The 16,094-nt window shown below is 44.8% G+C and overlaps 1 protein-coding gene across 2 annotated transcripts in view; it reads left to right on the top strand.

Moving 5' to 3' along the window:
* The window catches only part of Stac (SH3 and cysteine rich domain), a 130,025-nt gene that overhangs the window by 43,450 nt on the left and 70,481 nt on the right, over positions 1–16,094 (top strand). Inside the window, exon 2 of one of the 2 annotated variants that reach the window (XM_040740130.1) lies at positions 14,096–14,354. In XM_040740130.1, the coding sequence (XP_040596064.1) occupies positions 14,096–14,354 (259 nt within the window). Of the gene's footprint in view, positions 1–14,062; positions 14,355–16,094 lie in introns of both variants that reach the window. The other variant, XM_040740129.1, reaches the window with a different exon arrangement.

Raw genomic sequence — 16,094 nt, 5'->3', positions numbered from 1 at the left:
TTATATACCACTTTGCCGTTTCATTTTCTCTCTCAATCTTATGTATATTTTTAAACACACTGTAAACCTTTAGAGATTTTTTTCATCCAAGTCTGACTTTACTGTAAATGTTTATGTTTTTTTGACCATGTGTCTTATCTGTAAAACCGCGGCTGTTTTAAACTGCCGGTTTTTCCGTCAAGATGGCGGGCGTAAGCATGACTCCAGCTTACCGCCTCAGTCCATGCTGACATCCAGCAAAAGCTGTCACTTCCAGTTGTACGTACACACCTTTAAATCGTTAGCAGAGTCTCTTAAAACAACCTTGCTGTTTTTTTTTTTTTATGCCGAGTCAGGAAGACTCCGGTAAGCAAGCCACATGAATCTCGGCTTGTTGATAGCAAAACAGAGCACAACTGAGAAAATGCTGCTACCAAAATCTGTGCTTCTCTCCATTCTTCTGTTTCTAAAATTCCTTTAAATCTTTTGTTATTTTGCGTGGAAATTCATCATCCCACTTCTGACACCAATCTGTTAAGAGAAGCTTTTTCTTTTGCTAGTCGCTTTGGTTTATTCCCCGCCAGCCGCCTAGGCTCTGCCTCATTGCAGTCCCCAAATAAACACACAGGAGGCTATATTAATTATGAAGCTGTTGGCCTTGCTTGTCTCTTACTGGCTAGCTCTGCTTTAAGTAATTACCCCATAATTGTTAATCTAAGTATGTCTCTTACCGGAGAATAGTTCTAGGCTCCTACCCCAATGGCGTTACATCTCGACTCTCTTGTCTTTCTCCTTCCCAGAATCCTCCTGGACTCCTAGCCCCACCTATCTAGATTCCTATTGGCCAGCAGTAATTTATTGACATATACACAGGACTTCCCCAACACAAATGGACCTTAGCAGCCCATTCCACATAGAGGGATACACTCTCAGCCTCTACACAAGGGGGAGGGCCTAGGCCCTGCTCCAAATGATGTGACAGACTTTGAAGGTTCCCCATGGAAGGCCTTACCCTCCCTGGAGAGCAGAAATGGGATGGAATAGGGAGTCAGTGGGGGGCAGGGGAAGAGGGGAGGGAGAGGGAATTGGGATTGACATGTAAACAAAGTTGTTTCTAATTTAAATATAAAATAATCTAAATGTGCCATATGACCTACAAAGCTCCCACTACAAGCCTTGCTCAAGTCCCAGGGCTACCCCAGAGGGAGTCATGTTTTCCTCTCAGCTGCTGAGATCCCTCTAGGCTGGTTTATGTGCCAGAAAGAAGAGGCCTGAACATTGTGAGACAATTTGGGAACCTTCTTGGAGCAACATTCTCTGTGTTCATCATGGCTGACATATGCAAGATGTCCCTTCCATGTCCTTGGACCCCCTCCAAGCTGTATCCTCATCTGCTGGATTGACCCTATCCATTCCTCTTGCCTGGCCACCACTGAGGCTCCTCAACCTGGCATGGGATTGTAGGTGGCACTCCCCAGGTCTATGACTAAAATCCATATATGAGAGAATACATACCATGTTTGTCTTTTGTGACTGGATTACCTCACTCAGGATGGTTTCTTCTAGTGTTATCCATTTGCCCACAAATTTCAGGATTCCATTGTTTTTTTCTGCTGAATAGTACTCCATTGTGTAAATGTACCACATTTTCTCTATCCATTCTTCAGTTTGAAGGGCATCTAGGTTGTTTCCAAGTTCTGGCTATTACAAATAATGCTGCTATGAATATAGTGGAACAGATGTCCTTGTTGTGTGAATGTGCATCTTTTGGATATATGCCTAAGAGTGGAATTGCTGGGTCTTGTGGTAGGCTGATTCCCATTTTCCTGAGGAATCTCCACACTGATTACCAAAGTGACTGTACCAGTTTGGCATTCCCATCAGCAGTAGTGGAGTATTCCCCTTTCTCCACAATCTCTGCAGCATAAACTGTCATTGGTGTTTTTGATTTTAGATATTCTGACAGGAGTGAGATGGTATCTCAGAGTAGTTTTGATTTGCATTTCCCTGATGGCTAAGGATGTTGAGCACTTTCTCAAGTTCCTCTCAGCCATTTTTAGACTCCTTTATTGAGAATTCTCTATGTAGTTCAGTCCCCCACTTTTTAATTGGATCCTTTGGTGTTTTGGAGACTTGCTTCTTGAGTTCTTTGTAAATTTTGGAAATCAGCCCTCTGTCCGATGTGGGGTTAGTGAATATCTATTCCCATTCTGTGGGCTGCCTTTTTGTCTTGTTGACTGTCCTTTGCCTTACAGAAGCTTCTCAGTTTCAGGAGGTCCCATGTATTAATTGTTGACCTCAGTGTCTGTGCTACTGGTGTTATGTTCAGGAAGCTGTCTCCTGTACCAATTCATTCAAGGGTACCACCCACTTTCTCTTCTAAGAGGTTCAGTGTGGCTGGATTTATGTTGAGGTCTTTGATCCATTTGAACTTATGTTTTGTGCATGGCAATAGACATGGATCTATCCACATTTTTCTACATACCAGCATCCAGTTATGCCAGCACCATTTGTTGAAGATGCTTTGTTTTCCATTGTATATTTTTTAGCTTCTTTGTCGAAGATCAGATGTTCATACATGTATAGGTTAATATCAGGGTGTTCAATACAATTCCATTGGTCTACCTGCCTATTTTTGTGCCAATTCCAAACTGTTTTCAGGACTACAGTTCTATAATAGAGCTTGATGTCAGGGATGGTGATGCCTCCAGATGTTGCTTTGTTGAATAAGGTTGTTTTGGCTATCCTGGGTCTTTTATTTTTCCATACAAAGTTGATTATTGTTCTTTCAATGTCTGTGAAGAATTGTGCTGGTATTTTAATAGGGATTGCATTGAATCTGTAGATTGCTTTTGGCAGGATTGCCATTTTTACTACATTGACCCTACCTAGCCAAGAGCATGGGAGATCTTTCCATTTTCTGATGTCCTTTTTAATTTCTTTCTTTAAAGACTCAAAGTTCTTGTGATACAGGTTTTTCACTTGTTTGGTTAGCATTATCCCAAGTTATTTTATGTTGTTTGTGGCAATTGTAAAGGGTAATGTTTCTCTGATTTCTTTCTCAGCCCTTTTATCATCTGTATATAGTAGGGCTATTGATTTTCTTGAGTTGATCTTGTATCCTGCCACTTTGCTGAAGGTGTTAATCAGCTATAAGAGTTCCCTGGTAGAGTTTTTGCATGATTTATGTAAACTATCGTATCATCTGCAAATAGTGAAAGTTTGATCTCTTCCTTTCCAATTTGTATCCCCTTGATCTCCTTTTGTTGTCATATTGCTCTAACTAGAACTTCAAGTACAATATTAAAAATGTATGGAGAGAGTGGACAGCCTTGTCTTGTTCCTGATTTTAGCAGAATCACGTTGAGTTTCTGTCCATTTAGTTTGATGTTGGCTGTTGGTTTGCTGTATATAGCTTTTATTCTGTTTAGGTACGTTCCTATTATCCCTGATCTCTCCAAGACCTTTATCATAAAGAGGTGTTGGATTTTGTCAAAGGCTTTTTCTGCATCTAGTAAGATGATCATGTGATTTTTGTTTCTCAGCTTGTTTATATGGTGTATTACATTGATGGATTTTCATATGTTGAACCATCCCTGTATCCCCTGAGTTTGTTACTCTTAAGCCTGGGTTCTTGAAATCTTTTGATTTTGAGCCTCAGTTCAAGAAGACCCACTTCCTCTATTCTCTTCTACTCCACCCAATGCTATAAAATAGCATGCAAAGATATGGCATGGAGACAGTGCAGGTGAGGCACCAACATAGGTCCAGAGTTGTATGTTTTGGAGATAAGAAAAGAGATTGGCTGTGGTGTGTGGCAACGAATGGGGTTGAGGACGGGCAGAAAGGAAGATGTGGGTCTTGTAAGCAAGAGCACTGTTTGCATGTCTCTGTGATTTTCCTCCAATAAATGCAGGAAATCCAAGCTTAAGATACAGAAGGCCCACTCTCTCAGTTACTCACTTGAAACAAAGTACCCTGGAAAAAACTACACTGTAGGTAAGGAAAGAGACAGACAGGAAACAGGGTCCTTACCCCTTAGTATAAGGTGGGAGTAGACAGAATGAAGCCCCAGTGATGTAGTAAGGATGCGGTTGCCTGGTGACAAGGCACCTAGAAGCATGGGATACCGAACTTTGTGGTGAAGTTATGGAAAGTTCTGGCAGGATATGGGCAAAAGTTCTGAGCTGAGATTTAGATGCAGCGCTAAAACTCTCTGGAAGCATGTGTGTAGAACCATCCAAGGTGATGAGCATGGCTAAGGCAACCTGCCTGGCCTTCTGTTCTTATTACCTAGAGCATTTTACTCTAATTGGAGGTGTGGTATGTAGCACCAAGGACAGAGCAGGAGTCTCCCCACTGCAGCTCTGAAACACAGCCTTCACTCTAAGGAGGCAGTGCTGTCCCTCAGCAAGCTTTTATTGAGGACCTGTTAGCTTGGTACAGCTCCTGTAATAAAATACCACAGACTGGATGACAGGAATAACAAGGTTATTTTTTTTCTCCATCCTATAGGCTGGGGGTCCAATAGTCTTCTGAGGCTTCGGTCTCCTGGCTTTACAAAGGATTGCCTTCTCACTGTCTTTGCCTGGTCATTCCTTCATGTGTCTATGTGTCTAAATCTCTTCGCATGTGTGTCTACACACACACACACACACACACACACACACACACACACACACACACGTTTGCATAGGGTGGGGTATGAGTGCCCATTCATGTGGATAGAGGCCAGAAGTCGATATTGGATGCCTTCTTCTTTTGCTAATCCACTTATTTTTGGAGACAGGGTTTCTCACTAAACCTAGAGCTTACCAATTCAGCTGGAGGCTAGTCGTTGAGCTCCAGTAATCCACCTATCTCTGTCCCCAAAGTACTGGGGTTACAAATGTGTGACTGCATCCAGCTCTCACATGGGGATGGGACCTTGGATACCAATGTTTGTGCAGCAAAATTTTCCCCACCTAGCACCTCCCCATCCCCCAAATTTCCTCTTCTGGTAAGGGCACCAGTCAGATAGGATTAGAGCACATTGTAATGGTCTTGTTTTTACTTTAATTACCCCTGTAAAAGCCAGATCTCCAAACATAGTCACATTCTGAGGTGCAGGTTGGAGTGCTAAACCTTCAGTGTAAGAATTAGGGACGACACAATTCACACTGTAATCAGGGCCTATTTACAATGTAGTGCCTAATCAACACAGCTTTGTGTTATATTTAAGTGTACATATTTGTTCTCTAGCCCTCTGGTTATTTAATTGGTGGGTTCTGTGAATGAAATTCTAGAAGGGCTCATAATCTAAACCCCTCATGTGCTTTTGAGATGGCTCTTCCGTGATGCACAGAGCCAACATTTGTCAAGAGTCAAGCTCTTCTCTTCACTCTTGAGAAGAAATATCATTAGTCTCAGGGTTGGCCCCACACACTCAGTTTCCCTCAGCAACAACAACAATGTGTGAAACAGAAGAGACCAAGCAAGGCCACTTGCAGTGAGTTTGGTGGCTGCAGTATCTTACAGCTTGGCTTAACTGCCCTTGATAGGCCACTTGGATCAACACCCAGAATTTCAGTTCAGCCTCTGTGCCTCCTAGACAGGGCCTCCCCTGGTAAGACTCCAAGGATGAAGGATGTCATGGACACACTCCACAAAATCCATGCATGCTCCATCAGGCAACTGACTCCACACGCCTTCCTTCCGGCTAATAATGAGCCCCCATACATATACCTCAGAGACCAGTGTAAAAATTGCTGGTTATTTTCTGAGTTTAAAAAAATGAAAATTTACAATGAACACCCAATTTAGAAGTATTTTGACCCAAAAATCTTTGCTCTAATCACCCCTAAATTTGCCTCCTTCTGCCCTTTCCAGTCATGATCCAGCATGATCAACACTTCTTACTCACCCATCCACTAAGAAGCTGGGTATCTGACTACAAATCCCTCTCTTCTCAGGACCCAGTGGGACCTCAGACTGTTTCGTTATACTGAGATTAGTCTCTGAGCTGGCTTCTCGTCACATTTCTTCTCAACACACAGATTCTCTTTGCAAGGAGGAATCTCTAAAAGTATTATATATGACTTCTGACATCATACTTAGGAGACAATTTTGACTCTGCTGACATCATACTTAGGAGACAATTATGTCTCTGCTGACATCATACTTAGCAGACAATTTTTCAGAAAAACAAAGACATGGATAGCTAACACATCTTTGGAAATTTGGGTTGGGTCATGCTCTAGTTATGTTGAGACCAAAATGGTGAATGGAGACCAAGTTAGATGAGTGGATGCATCAAGGACAGCCTCACAACAAAGACAGAGGTTCAAGGTCATCCTTAGCTTCATAGTCAGTTTACAGCCAGCCTAAGCTTGTAACAAAAGATGCTGTCTCAAAAAACAGAAGCCAATCCATCTGTTGGGATTGTAAAGAATGTCGCTGTCTGACTATTCTAGTCCCTACTGATACCCCCTTTCTCCAACTACACAGACTAGGCAGCAATCAAAGTCTACTTACTACTTTATGACATCGATGCCGGGTCTTGGATTGTTCTCAACATTTCTGCTTGTCTGTAGAAGCACATTCTACATTTCTCAAGAATGGACTCTGCTCTCCTGCATTACAGTGTCCTGCAGGGTCAGAGCTGTAAGGGGATTTGGAAGCACTATGTTAATTTTCTCCTTTCCTGTTGGGAATCAAGCCATGAAGTTTCAGGGACTTACTTCAACCATGCAGCTGTAGGGAACAGAATATGCAGTCAGTCCTATTCAATAAAGGTTGCCTTACCTGTATGTTCATTAACATGACTGTGACAGATCCAGACAGACACAGGGAGTTTTATCACTTTTAAGTCCTGTCTAAACTGCTGTGAATCTAATGCTAGACTGTATTGTGCTTGTAATAAAAGAAATTAGACATGGGCTGCTGAGATGGCTTGGTCACTAAAATACTTGCCAAGCAAGAATGAGAACCTGAGTTCCAGTTCTCATTACCTACCTAAGAAGTCTGTGTTTTTAATTCCAGCATGGGGCAGGCAGAGACAGGAACTGGAACTCACCAGCCAATCAATAGCAGAGTTCCACATCCAGTGAGAGGGCCTGTCTCAAAAACTAAGATGGAAACCCCTAAGGTCTAACCTCCATGTGCATACAAATGCATGTGCACATGCATGCATACACACACATGCAATGACACACATGTGCACAAATGAAAGGAATCCAACTAATCAAGAATAAAAATTGAGCATAAAGTGGGAAAACTCACCATGCACTGCTGCCCACTAGCCTTGGGTGTGTTTTGGAAATGCTCTGACAACCCACAGCGTCAGCCAGACTTGAAATAGATGCAGTTAGTGGTCCATGTGATTGATGAAGGGTGAAGGAGGGTGGGTCGCAGAGGGAATGCACATGCTAAGAGTTAATTGCCCACCTCTGCTTGCCAAGTAACTCATTCCCTTCATGCTTAGATCATCAATTGATTTAATCATATCTTTACATGCAAAAAAGAAGCCAGTGACTGTTTCAATGGGAGATGTAACTATTTTAGAGGACATAAAATGTCAAGAGGAAAAACATGTTGATTTTCAAAATCAAAGATGTAGATCACATAAGGAAATTCAGGATGTGATATTGACTTGTCAACAGTTTTCTGATGACCTCATCTGGATCCAGATATGAAAGCCAGTGTGTTTTAGATAGCTGAGAAGATGTTTATGAAGGCTGCTGGCAGTGTCAGCTTAACAAACATGAGCATAAGCTCAGAGTGCCCAAAGGGAGCATGTGCCTCCCAAGTAGCTACCTGTGTGGGCAGACTGGTTTGCAGCATACTCTCCCACATAGTTCAGACTTGAGGTCCCACTCGCTTGGAAGGCACACTAGTTAATTAGCTTCATTGCAGCTTCACCAAGTGGTGAATCAACATGTCTGCATTATGGTCCCCTTCGGGCTAAGTTCTCCACATGCTCTCAGGATACCTGACTTCTGCACTCCCTAATTAACTGCTATCTAAGTGCTGCTCAAATGGCAGCTGCTAGATCATTGCTAAAACCCCAGCTGGCACCAGGGTAACAAATCGCACTAAGCCAAGAGATTTTCCTAAGAGGAGGGTGTAGGTGAGCTGCTTTCTTACCAGAGTTCATTTAACGTTGGGGGCTTTGAAGTCAGAGAATTCTATATGGAGGCATTTACATTGTCACATCCCTGGTCCCTCATCTGTAAAATAGGCAGTGACCTGTCATAGCTGCTCCCTGCCTCCCACTATACACGTTGGTCTGGAGGGCACGCTCTCGTCTTTCTGTAAGCTGGTCTTTCTCTTCCAGCTCTTGACATCTCTGCCCTCTCTCTCCTGGCTTCTCTCGTGTTCTGAACAATCAAAGATCCATATTCTGGGCTAGAGGAGGCTCAGGAAGTAAAATAATTGCAAGTTCCGGGGCCTGATTTGTGTCTCCAGAAACTGCATCAAAAATAAATGCCAGGCATGGTGACATGTGCGGGTTATCCCAGCACCATGGAAGTAGAGACAGGTGGATCCAGGAGGATACTGTCTAGCCAGTGCAGACTATTTTCTGTCTCAAAATACGATGTGGCACCTGGAAACCAACATGTGGGGTTGTTCTCTGACCTTTGCATGCACCTGCATACCTGTGAACCGCACACATACATGTGAACCACACACATACATGTAAGCCACACACATACATGTGAACCACACACATGCATGTGAACCACACACACCACACACAAAGATGCATACAACCAACTCTGCCAGCTCGCTATGTCTCTCTGCTGGTTGCCTCTCCTCTCATACGTTACCCCCACCCCTTATCCTCTACTCAAGGACAGAGCCCCAACAATGACCCCCTGTTATGCACCATCAAATTAAAAGCAGCTTGAAAACAACTAGTATTTAAGCAAAACTTTCCTCAAACAACGCTGAGATGTGCAGTGCCCTCTGGCCACTGTCGTTTTACTAATCTGCTTCATGGCAAACTCAAAGAAACTACCTTGCCTACCCCCCATGACACCTACTGTCTTCCCTCTGGCCGTTACTTCTTGAAACCTTGTCACACACACTTGGGGCTTCACTGAATCTGCCATGTTGCTAAGATTTCTCAAAGGCCTTCCTTGCAGGGCCTTAGGCCTCATTGACTTAAATTGCTGCTCTAAGCCCCCATGGTACCCTTTCTCTAGGTCTCCTTTGTGGGCAGCGTCTTCACAGATACCATTACCTGGCCTCGTGGGTCTTCTTTTCATATGATTTCCAGTCTCCTGCTCTCTGTCTTCACACAGTGGATCTCTAGGATCTGCTTGTGGTGTTTGTAATGATTTCACCTGGTCTCAAGGCCCTGCTTACTATCCATGTGCTCATGGGTCCCCACTCACTACCCAGCTTGGACCTTCTTCCCCAATGCCAAAAGCACGTATCTCCTTACCAAGACTTTGACTCCCCTTGAATTCTAAATAGGTATCTCAGACCTCCCAGTCTCCATGGCAACTGTGTCTTCTCTGCTCTTCCTCCTTGGAGTAAAAGGGCATGCCTCCATTCACTCAGTTGCACCAATCAGAAATCTTAGAGTTACTCATTCATATCCAACCCTCCAACAAACCTCTGGGTCCACCTTCAGAATGTACCTGGAATGTAAGTGTGTCTTATCACATGTCAGAATCCCCTCTTGGCCAGACACTTACTGCAGACATCTCCCAGCAGGTCTCTTCATGTCAATCATGCCTCTTAAAACCATCTGTTTCTCAAATACTCCCCAGAGCATCCCGTTAAATCAAAGTCAGCCCTTGCCACGTTCTTGTTCTGAACCATTGCCCTTGGGATAAATTCCACAGGCCCTGCCATGGCCAGCAAGGAAGCCCCAACTGAAGCTGGGATAATGCCCTTGCGGCATCCTCATGGGTTGCTGCAGGGACGCTGCTTTCTCACTGGGATCATTGCTGCTGGTTTTCTCATCACCCATAATGCTCTTCTGCTCGTTGTCCAGCAATGTCTGGCTTTTCCACTATCCACAATGCTCTCCTACAGCATTACTCTTACCCACCGCTTTCTCCACATCTCTGCCCAGATGTCACCTGTCAAATAAGCCTTCCTGTGGCCTTCTAAAGCCCGCATCTACTTTTTCCCTTCGTAACTTGAGCACTCACCAACTATGTTGTCATTTACACACTTTTTTCTTCTGCCCACTCAACTTTAAACCATAAAGAGATTAATGTCATTGCTGTTAAATATTTTCACTGTTTTATCACCAAAATTGAGTACTATGCCTGGCTCCTGGTAGCATCCAAATGGGTATTCATTGCTGGATTATTTAATGAATAAGGAAATGAATGATCCTCTACTGGGAGAGTTTTCTAATATGAGAGACTGGAGATGTAGCTCAGTGGTAGACTCTTAGGTACAAGGCCCAGTATTAGACCTGGATCGCTAAATACATAAATGAATAAAGTTTACAAAAATGTTAAGAATGGAGATATGGGACATTTCCAGCACACGAGAATGTACTAGTGAATATTTATGGAAGCAAAATTTGTGGTTCAATGGTGCTGCTCTTCCAGAGGATCAAAGTTCAATTCTCATTTCCCACATCTGGCTGCTCATAGCTGCCTGTGACTCCATCTTCATGGGATTCTATACCTTCTTTGGGCCCCTGAGGGCATCAGCACCTATGTAGCATACACTCATATAGACACATAAAATAGTTTTTATAATTCTTTTATTTTAAAAAGCATTTTTTAAAACAGAACTATACCCTGGTAGTTGTGCATAAGAGCTAATCATTTTGTGACCATGTACTTATCAAACTCTACTGGTACTTTCTCATTTGATATCTTCCTCTCTGGTCTCTGCTCCATTGGGGATATATGAAGGAAGTACTTGTTTGAGCTTGCAGCTAGGATCCTGTTTATTTGGTGGGCATGTCTTTTAAGTAGTCCACCTTAGTAGGAAATGTCTCACTGGCTTCCAACCAAATCTCTGGCTCTAGAAGCAAGCAGACTTCCTCAGCTGACACAGTGTCCAGCCACACACACACGAGGGCAAGGAAGGGAAGCGCCGAGAATTCCCTGTCATCATATGTAAGCTTCTGGAGACCACAGACCTGCTTCCCCACCCACTGACCAGCAGAAGTCCCACATTCCTGAGACCTGTGGTAACTGCCTTTCACCCCTGTCCAATACCTGGAGACTCACTGACCAAGAAAGGGAAGAGTATAGGGCCAGCAGAAGGCAGGCCTTAAGCTGATACTTGACTAGGATCCCTTTACCTTGCAGGAGGTAATATAGTTCAAGTCTGTGAGGTCCCTGTGTGGAAGGAGCCTTGCCTCTCATTATCCCTCAGGTTATCACAGATTTGATCCTGAAAGCATTTGAGGAGCTTCCAAAGGAGTCACAGAGTCCTACCTTGAAACAGTCTTGCTTCTATTCTCAAGTCACACATACACCCATACATGATTTTATACATCTATATAAAATGTAAGACCCCCCCAATGATAGTAAGCATGTCATTTGTCTTTCTGAGACTGGGTTAATTTACTTAATGTGATCACCTCCAGTTACATCATTTTACTGCAAACAACATTGCTTTCTTCTTTATGACCAAAAAGAATCCCATTGTGTATATATACCACACATTCATCATCTGTTCCTCTGTTGCCAGATCTGGGACGGATAAACAGACAAATAACAATAACTGGCATGAATGTTCTCAACTGACAACACATGCTTTTATGAAGTATCCTTATATGACACACAATGTGCAGGAAATACATACAGTCAACTTTTGAAAATGTAAGAGAGAGAGAGAGAGAGAGAGAGAGTGTGTGTGTGTGTGTGTGTGTGTGTGTGTGTGTGTGTGTGTGTGTGTGAAGTGAAGGCCACAGTACAACTTATGGGAGTCAGTTCTCTTTCCATCTTGTGGGTCCCAGGGATAGAACTCAGGTCTTCAGGCTCGATGACAAGTGCCTTTTATGTGTTGATGATCCATCTCATCAGCCTGACACTAAAGTAAAATGAAATAAAAGTTCAAGAGCCTGGGCAGCTCACATATGGACTGTCATCAGGAGGCTGAGGAAAAAGGGCAACCTGCAGCTTGAGGCCAGTCTGGCCCATAGTAAGTTCTGAGACAGCCTAGGCTGTGATGTGAGATCTTGTCTCATCTCTGTCCCTAAAACTGGGAGAATTTTATACTAACAAGATTCAGAGTGGAAAATATGCTCTGCTTTTGAAGTGAATCACGGCCAAATCACACTGCAAATCTATATGGCTTTCTGTGCTGTGTCCCTGCTCTATGACCACAGTGGCTGTCTAGTCTTCTGAGGTCAAGATAGAGGTGGGGATGGAGGTGGCAGGCTTGATACAGCCGCATGAGCTATCTTCCGTGTCCTCAGGGAGCCGGGTCCCACATAGACTCCATCCAGTAAGCACAGGGCCCCTTCATGCATGGCTTCCGCTGCTGCACAGGTGTGATTCTGGGTAATAGGAAGAATGGCCACAGGTGGATACTTATCAGGGGAGCCACCTCAAAGGTGTAGTGACCTCTGAACGCCATGAACTGCACACTGTTCACTTCTTCTGTATGGGCGGGAGGAAGGCAGTGTGCTAAGTGCTGATAATGAAATGTGTGAGAGATTTGGAGAGAGTCATGGTACCTGGCAAGGACTTAGCAAAACCAATGCTGGAGCAGACTGCCACCAGGGCTGAGGACCCAGGAGCCCAGGCAGCAGGGGTTTCACCCTTTGCTTGTTTAGTGCCAGGGACTGAGCCCAAGGTGTTACATGTGCCAGGCAAGCACTCTGTCACTGAGCTATAGCTTCAGTCCTGTTCTCCACCATTGAGTTGTTGAGACACAGAATTGCCAAAGCTGAATCCAACTCCCTCTGCAAAGCAGGCAGGCCTTGGATGTGTGATTCACTGCCTGCAGCCTCCTGAGTAGCCAGAGTCCTAGGCCTGCAGTGGCACACTCAGCTGGGGTGTGTCTTTATGCCTAAGAAAAGGGGAAGTCTCTAAAAGAGTTTAAGGATGAGACTCACAGGTTCACATCTGTGCTTCCAGAAGATCCCTCCAGAATCAGCATGGATTGAATTAGGAGTACAGACTGAAATCAAGTCCAGAACTCTTCTAAATCTACTTAGTGTCTCACCATAAGACCCAAAGGCAAAGAGAAGTGACCTAATTTACTGAGGCTGAACGCCAGGGAAAGGGTACATTAGCTAAACAGCTAAACAGCCTGTTAAAATACTGAGTTACATACACATGCCACATACATAAACACATGTATCTCACACACCTCCACACCACATACATACAGACACATGTATATGCACCACACACATATACATCCAAACATACTTCATATATAACATACATGCACATACATGCAGTGTTACACATACATGTACATATACACACACGCATACAGTATACACATGCAGAAGCATATACCATACACACACACACATACACACATATATCACATATATACCACATGGGCATACAGGCATCACACACACACACACACACATACACACATACACACACACATACACACACACACACACACAACTTCTTGTCCACATAAATTAGATATGTGCATATTAGAGAGCTTCTGGCTTATGTCCGGAGACCAGTTACCCTGATCAATATCAAGTCATAAGGAGACATTGTTCATACACTATGCCGTCCATAAAGACAGATAGCTATGATCATAAGAACAAAGACCTTGTCCTGAGAAAGAGATGACAGTATTACACACACAGCCTTGGCTCCCAGGAGTTCATACCTCATTTCCAACTATGACAACTCAAAAAGATAAAAGGTGAAAAACCCAGTACCCTGGGACTTTAGACAGCACACAGGTGGGACCTGGAGAAGCAAGGGTGAGAAGGTGGAATGGGGCAGATGGGGCGCAGGGTGGACCTCTGAGTCCCGTTTCAGCTGGCTGCTGGCCTTGGACTGCCCACACTGGGGCCGGGCCCAGCCTCCTGGGCTAAGGTATCTGTGGGTCAGCACAGGGCAGAGTTGGCTGCACCTGCCACAGGACTCACAGGACTGATCATAAGAGCAGTTGTCCTGTCATTGCATTGCAGCTCCAGAAACTAAAACGGTCACTTTCTTTCAAGACCAAGAGCTTGCGGAGCAAAAGTGCGGACAACTTCTTCCTGAGAACCAACAGTGACGTGAAACTGCAAGCAGACCTGCTGGCCAAGGTCAGCCTGGGCCCCAGCCCAGGCCCCAGCCCAGTGCCCGTCCCTGGGAGCCCTGCACCTGCGCCCACCAGGGCTGGCCTGCACCCCGGCAGCAACAACAAGGTCCACGCCTTTCAGGAACATGTCTTTAAGAAGCCCACCTTCTGTGATGTCTGCAACCACATGATCGTGGGTAAGACCCCTGACTCGCAGGTGTAACACCGCTGGGAAACTGAATGAAAGCTGGGTGCCCAGGATGAGGGACCCACAGCTGAACTCTGAGCTTCAGAGAGTTGGATGCAAGAGGGTCCATGTGGGGCATGGCTTTGAGGACTTGTGAAAAGCAAAGGGAGGCAGGGCCGGGGGGTGGGAGGAGAAGGTGTTTGGGATGCAGGTGTAAGCAAGACATCAGCTGGCACCCTCCACGGGACCCGGGTACCATTTACACCTTTATGTGGCCGTGGACACCTGCCTGAGCCTGATATGCCAGGTGGGCATAGGAGACCTGAAATGTTTGTCTGTCCTCACTGAAACTGGACACATAAGTGATGGCCAACGTGGCCAGGAAGGTAGAATGCTCTATGATTCTCTCCCCTTTGTCAAGGTCCAGGTAAGGGGTGTGTCAATGTAAAAGAGAATAAGGGAGCCTTTATTCTAGAGCCAAATATTAGTGGCCATGGTCCCAGAAACACAGATTTAGATTACCCCAAATGCCGTGCTGCAATGTTTCGTGAAGTTTTTTTATAGTAATAGAACAATGAAAGTTATAAATCAAGGGGTATTTAAAAATATGTGGATGGGATCATCAGGCAGTAATGTTGCAGAAAAGTAGGGGGGGTCTCAGCCATCAACCTCAGATGTGTTCTGTGACAGGCTCAGCCTTTGGGTCAGTGGAAGTTTAAGGTCATCATATATTCCAGAAGTTATTTACCTCCAAGTCTCACAAGGCTGTTAGGTCAAACACAGTGATGGACAATCAGCGGCTAGGAAACTAAAGATAGTCCCAAATCATTTGTCTCTGGGCCTGCAATATTGCAGCTCTCTGAAGTGACAGAGGTTTTGATCAGCCTCATAGAGTCTAAGGAGGTACAGCCGCACAGCTTTTGCTCTGGGACCTTCCACTCCCAGGTGGGATATTCTGACTGGGAAGCAGCATCCATCTGACTGCTGCCATAGCACGTTCTCAGCTAAGGCTTACACCTCACATGCTCCCTCTTCACTCGCAACTCTCCCTGTTCTTTCTCCAAATGAGCCACATGTGGAAAACAAGATTTGTATTAGTCAAGAGATTTCCATTGTGACACCACTTACCCCCACACTAAGACTAGCCATCTTTAAGTTCTCATTTGAGCGTCTTCAGATCAGACAGAGCCCGACTGACCAGGACGCTGTGAGGTAGCTAGCTGTATCTTTTCTTGTCCTTGTCCCTCACTCTTTCCTTGAGCCGGAGGCCCACCCCTGTCCTGGCACTCTGCTGGCAAGGACAAGAGGAGGGCAAAGCGCCTTGAGTTCTTGAGCTGGAGGAGGCAGCTGCTGGTGAATCCCTTTGGTTGGATAAACTGAATGAGAAATCCCACCATCGGGAGGGTAGAGAAATGCCATTTGATATTTCTGCCACCTGGAAAGGGGTATGGATGAAGACACAGAGAACAGGATCAGCAATCTGACCCAATGCCTGGGTCGCCTTTGGACTTTTCAGTCCCTTCGCCTGGTAGGTGCAGCTCCTCCTTGGAGCTCTCAGCCACTCACTTCTCCATTTGACCGTGAAGTGTGGCACCTGGCTGCCAGTGTGGAGATGGAGGGGTCCCATCGTGTTCTGGTGCTCCAAGTACTTAGCAGCTGCCTCCTGCTTGGTTTTCTTGAATGCGTCCTTTCTAAATCACATGCATCACTTTCAGTTGCCACCAGGCCTTTTCAAGGTTCTGCTATTCAT

This window comes from Mesocricetus auratus, unplaced genomic scaffold, assembly GCF_017639785.1.
Source record: "Mesocricetus auratus isolate SY011 unplaced genomic scaffold, BCM_Maur_2.0 Super-Scaffold_100691, whole genome shotgun sequence".
NCBI lineage: Eukaryota > Metazoa > Chordata > Mammalia > Rodentia > Cricetidae > Mesocricetus > Mesocricetus auratus.
Note: the sequence above shows the minus strand (reverse complement) of the source record. Positions and strands in the feature narration are given on the sequence as shown.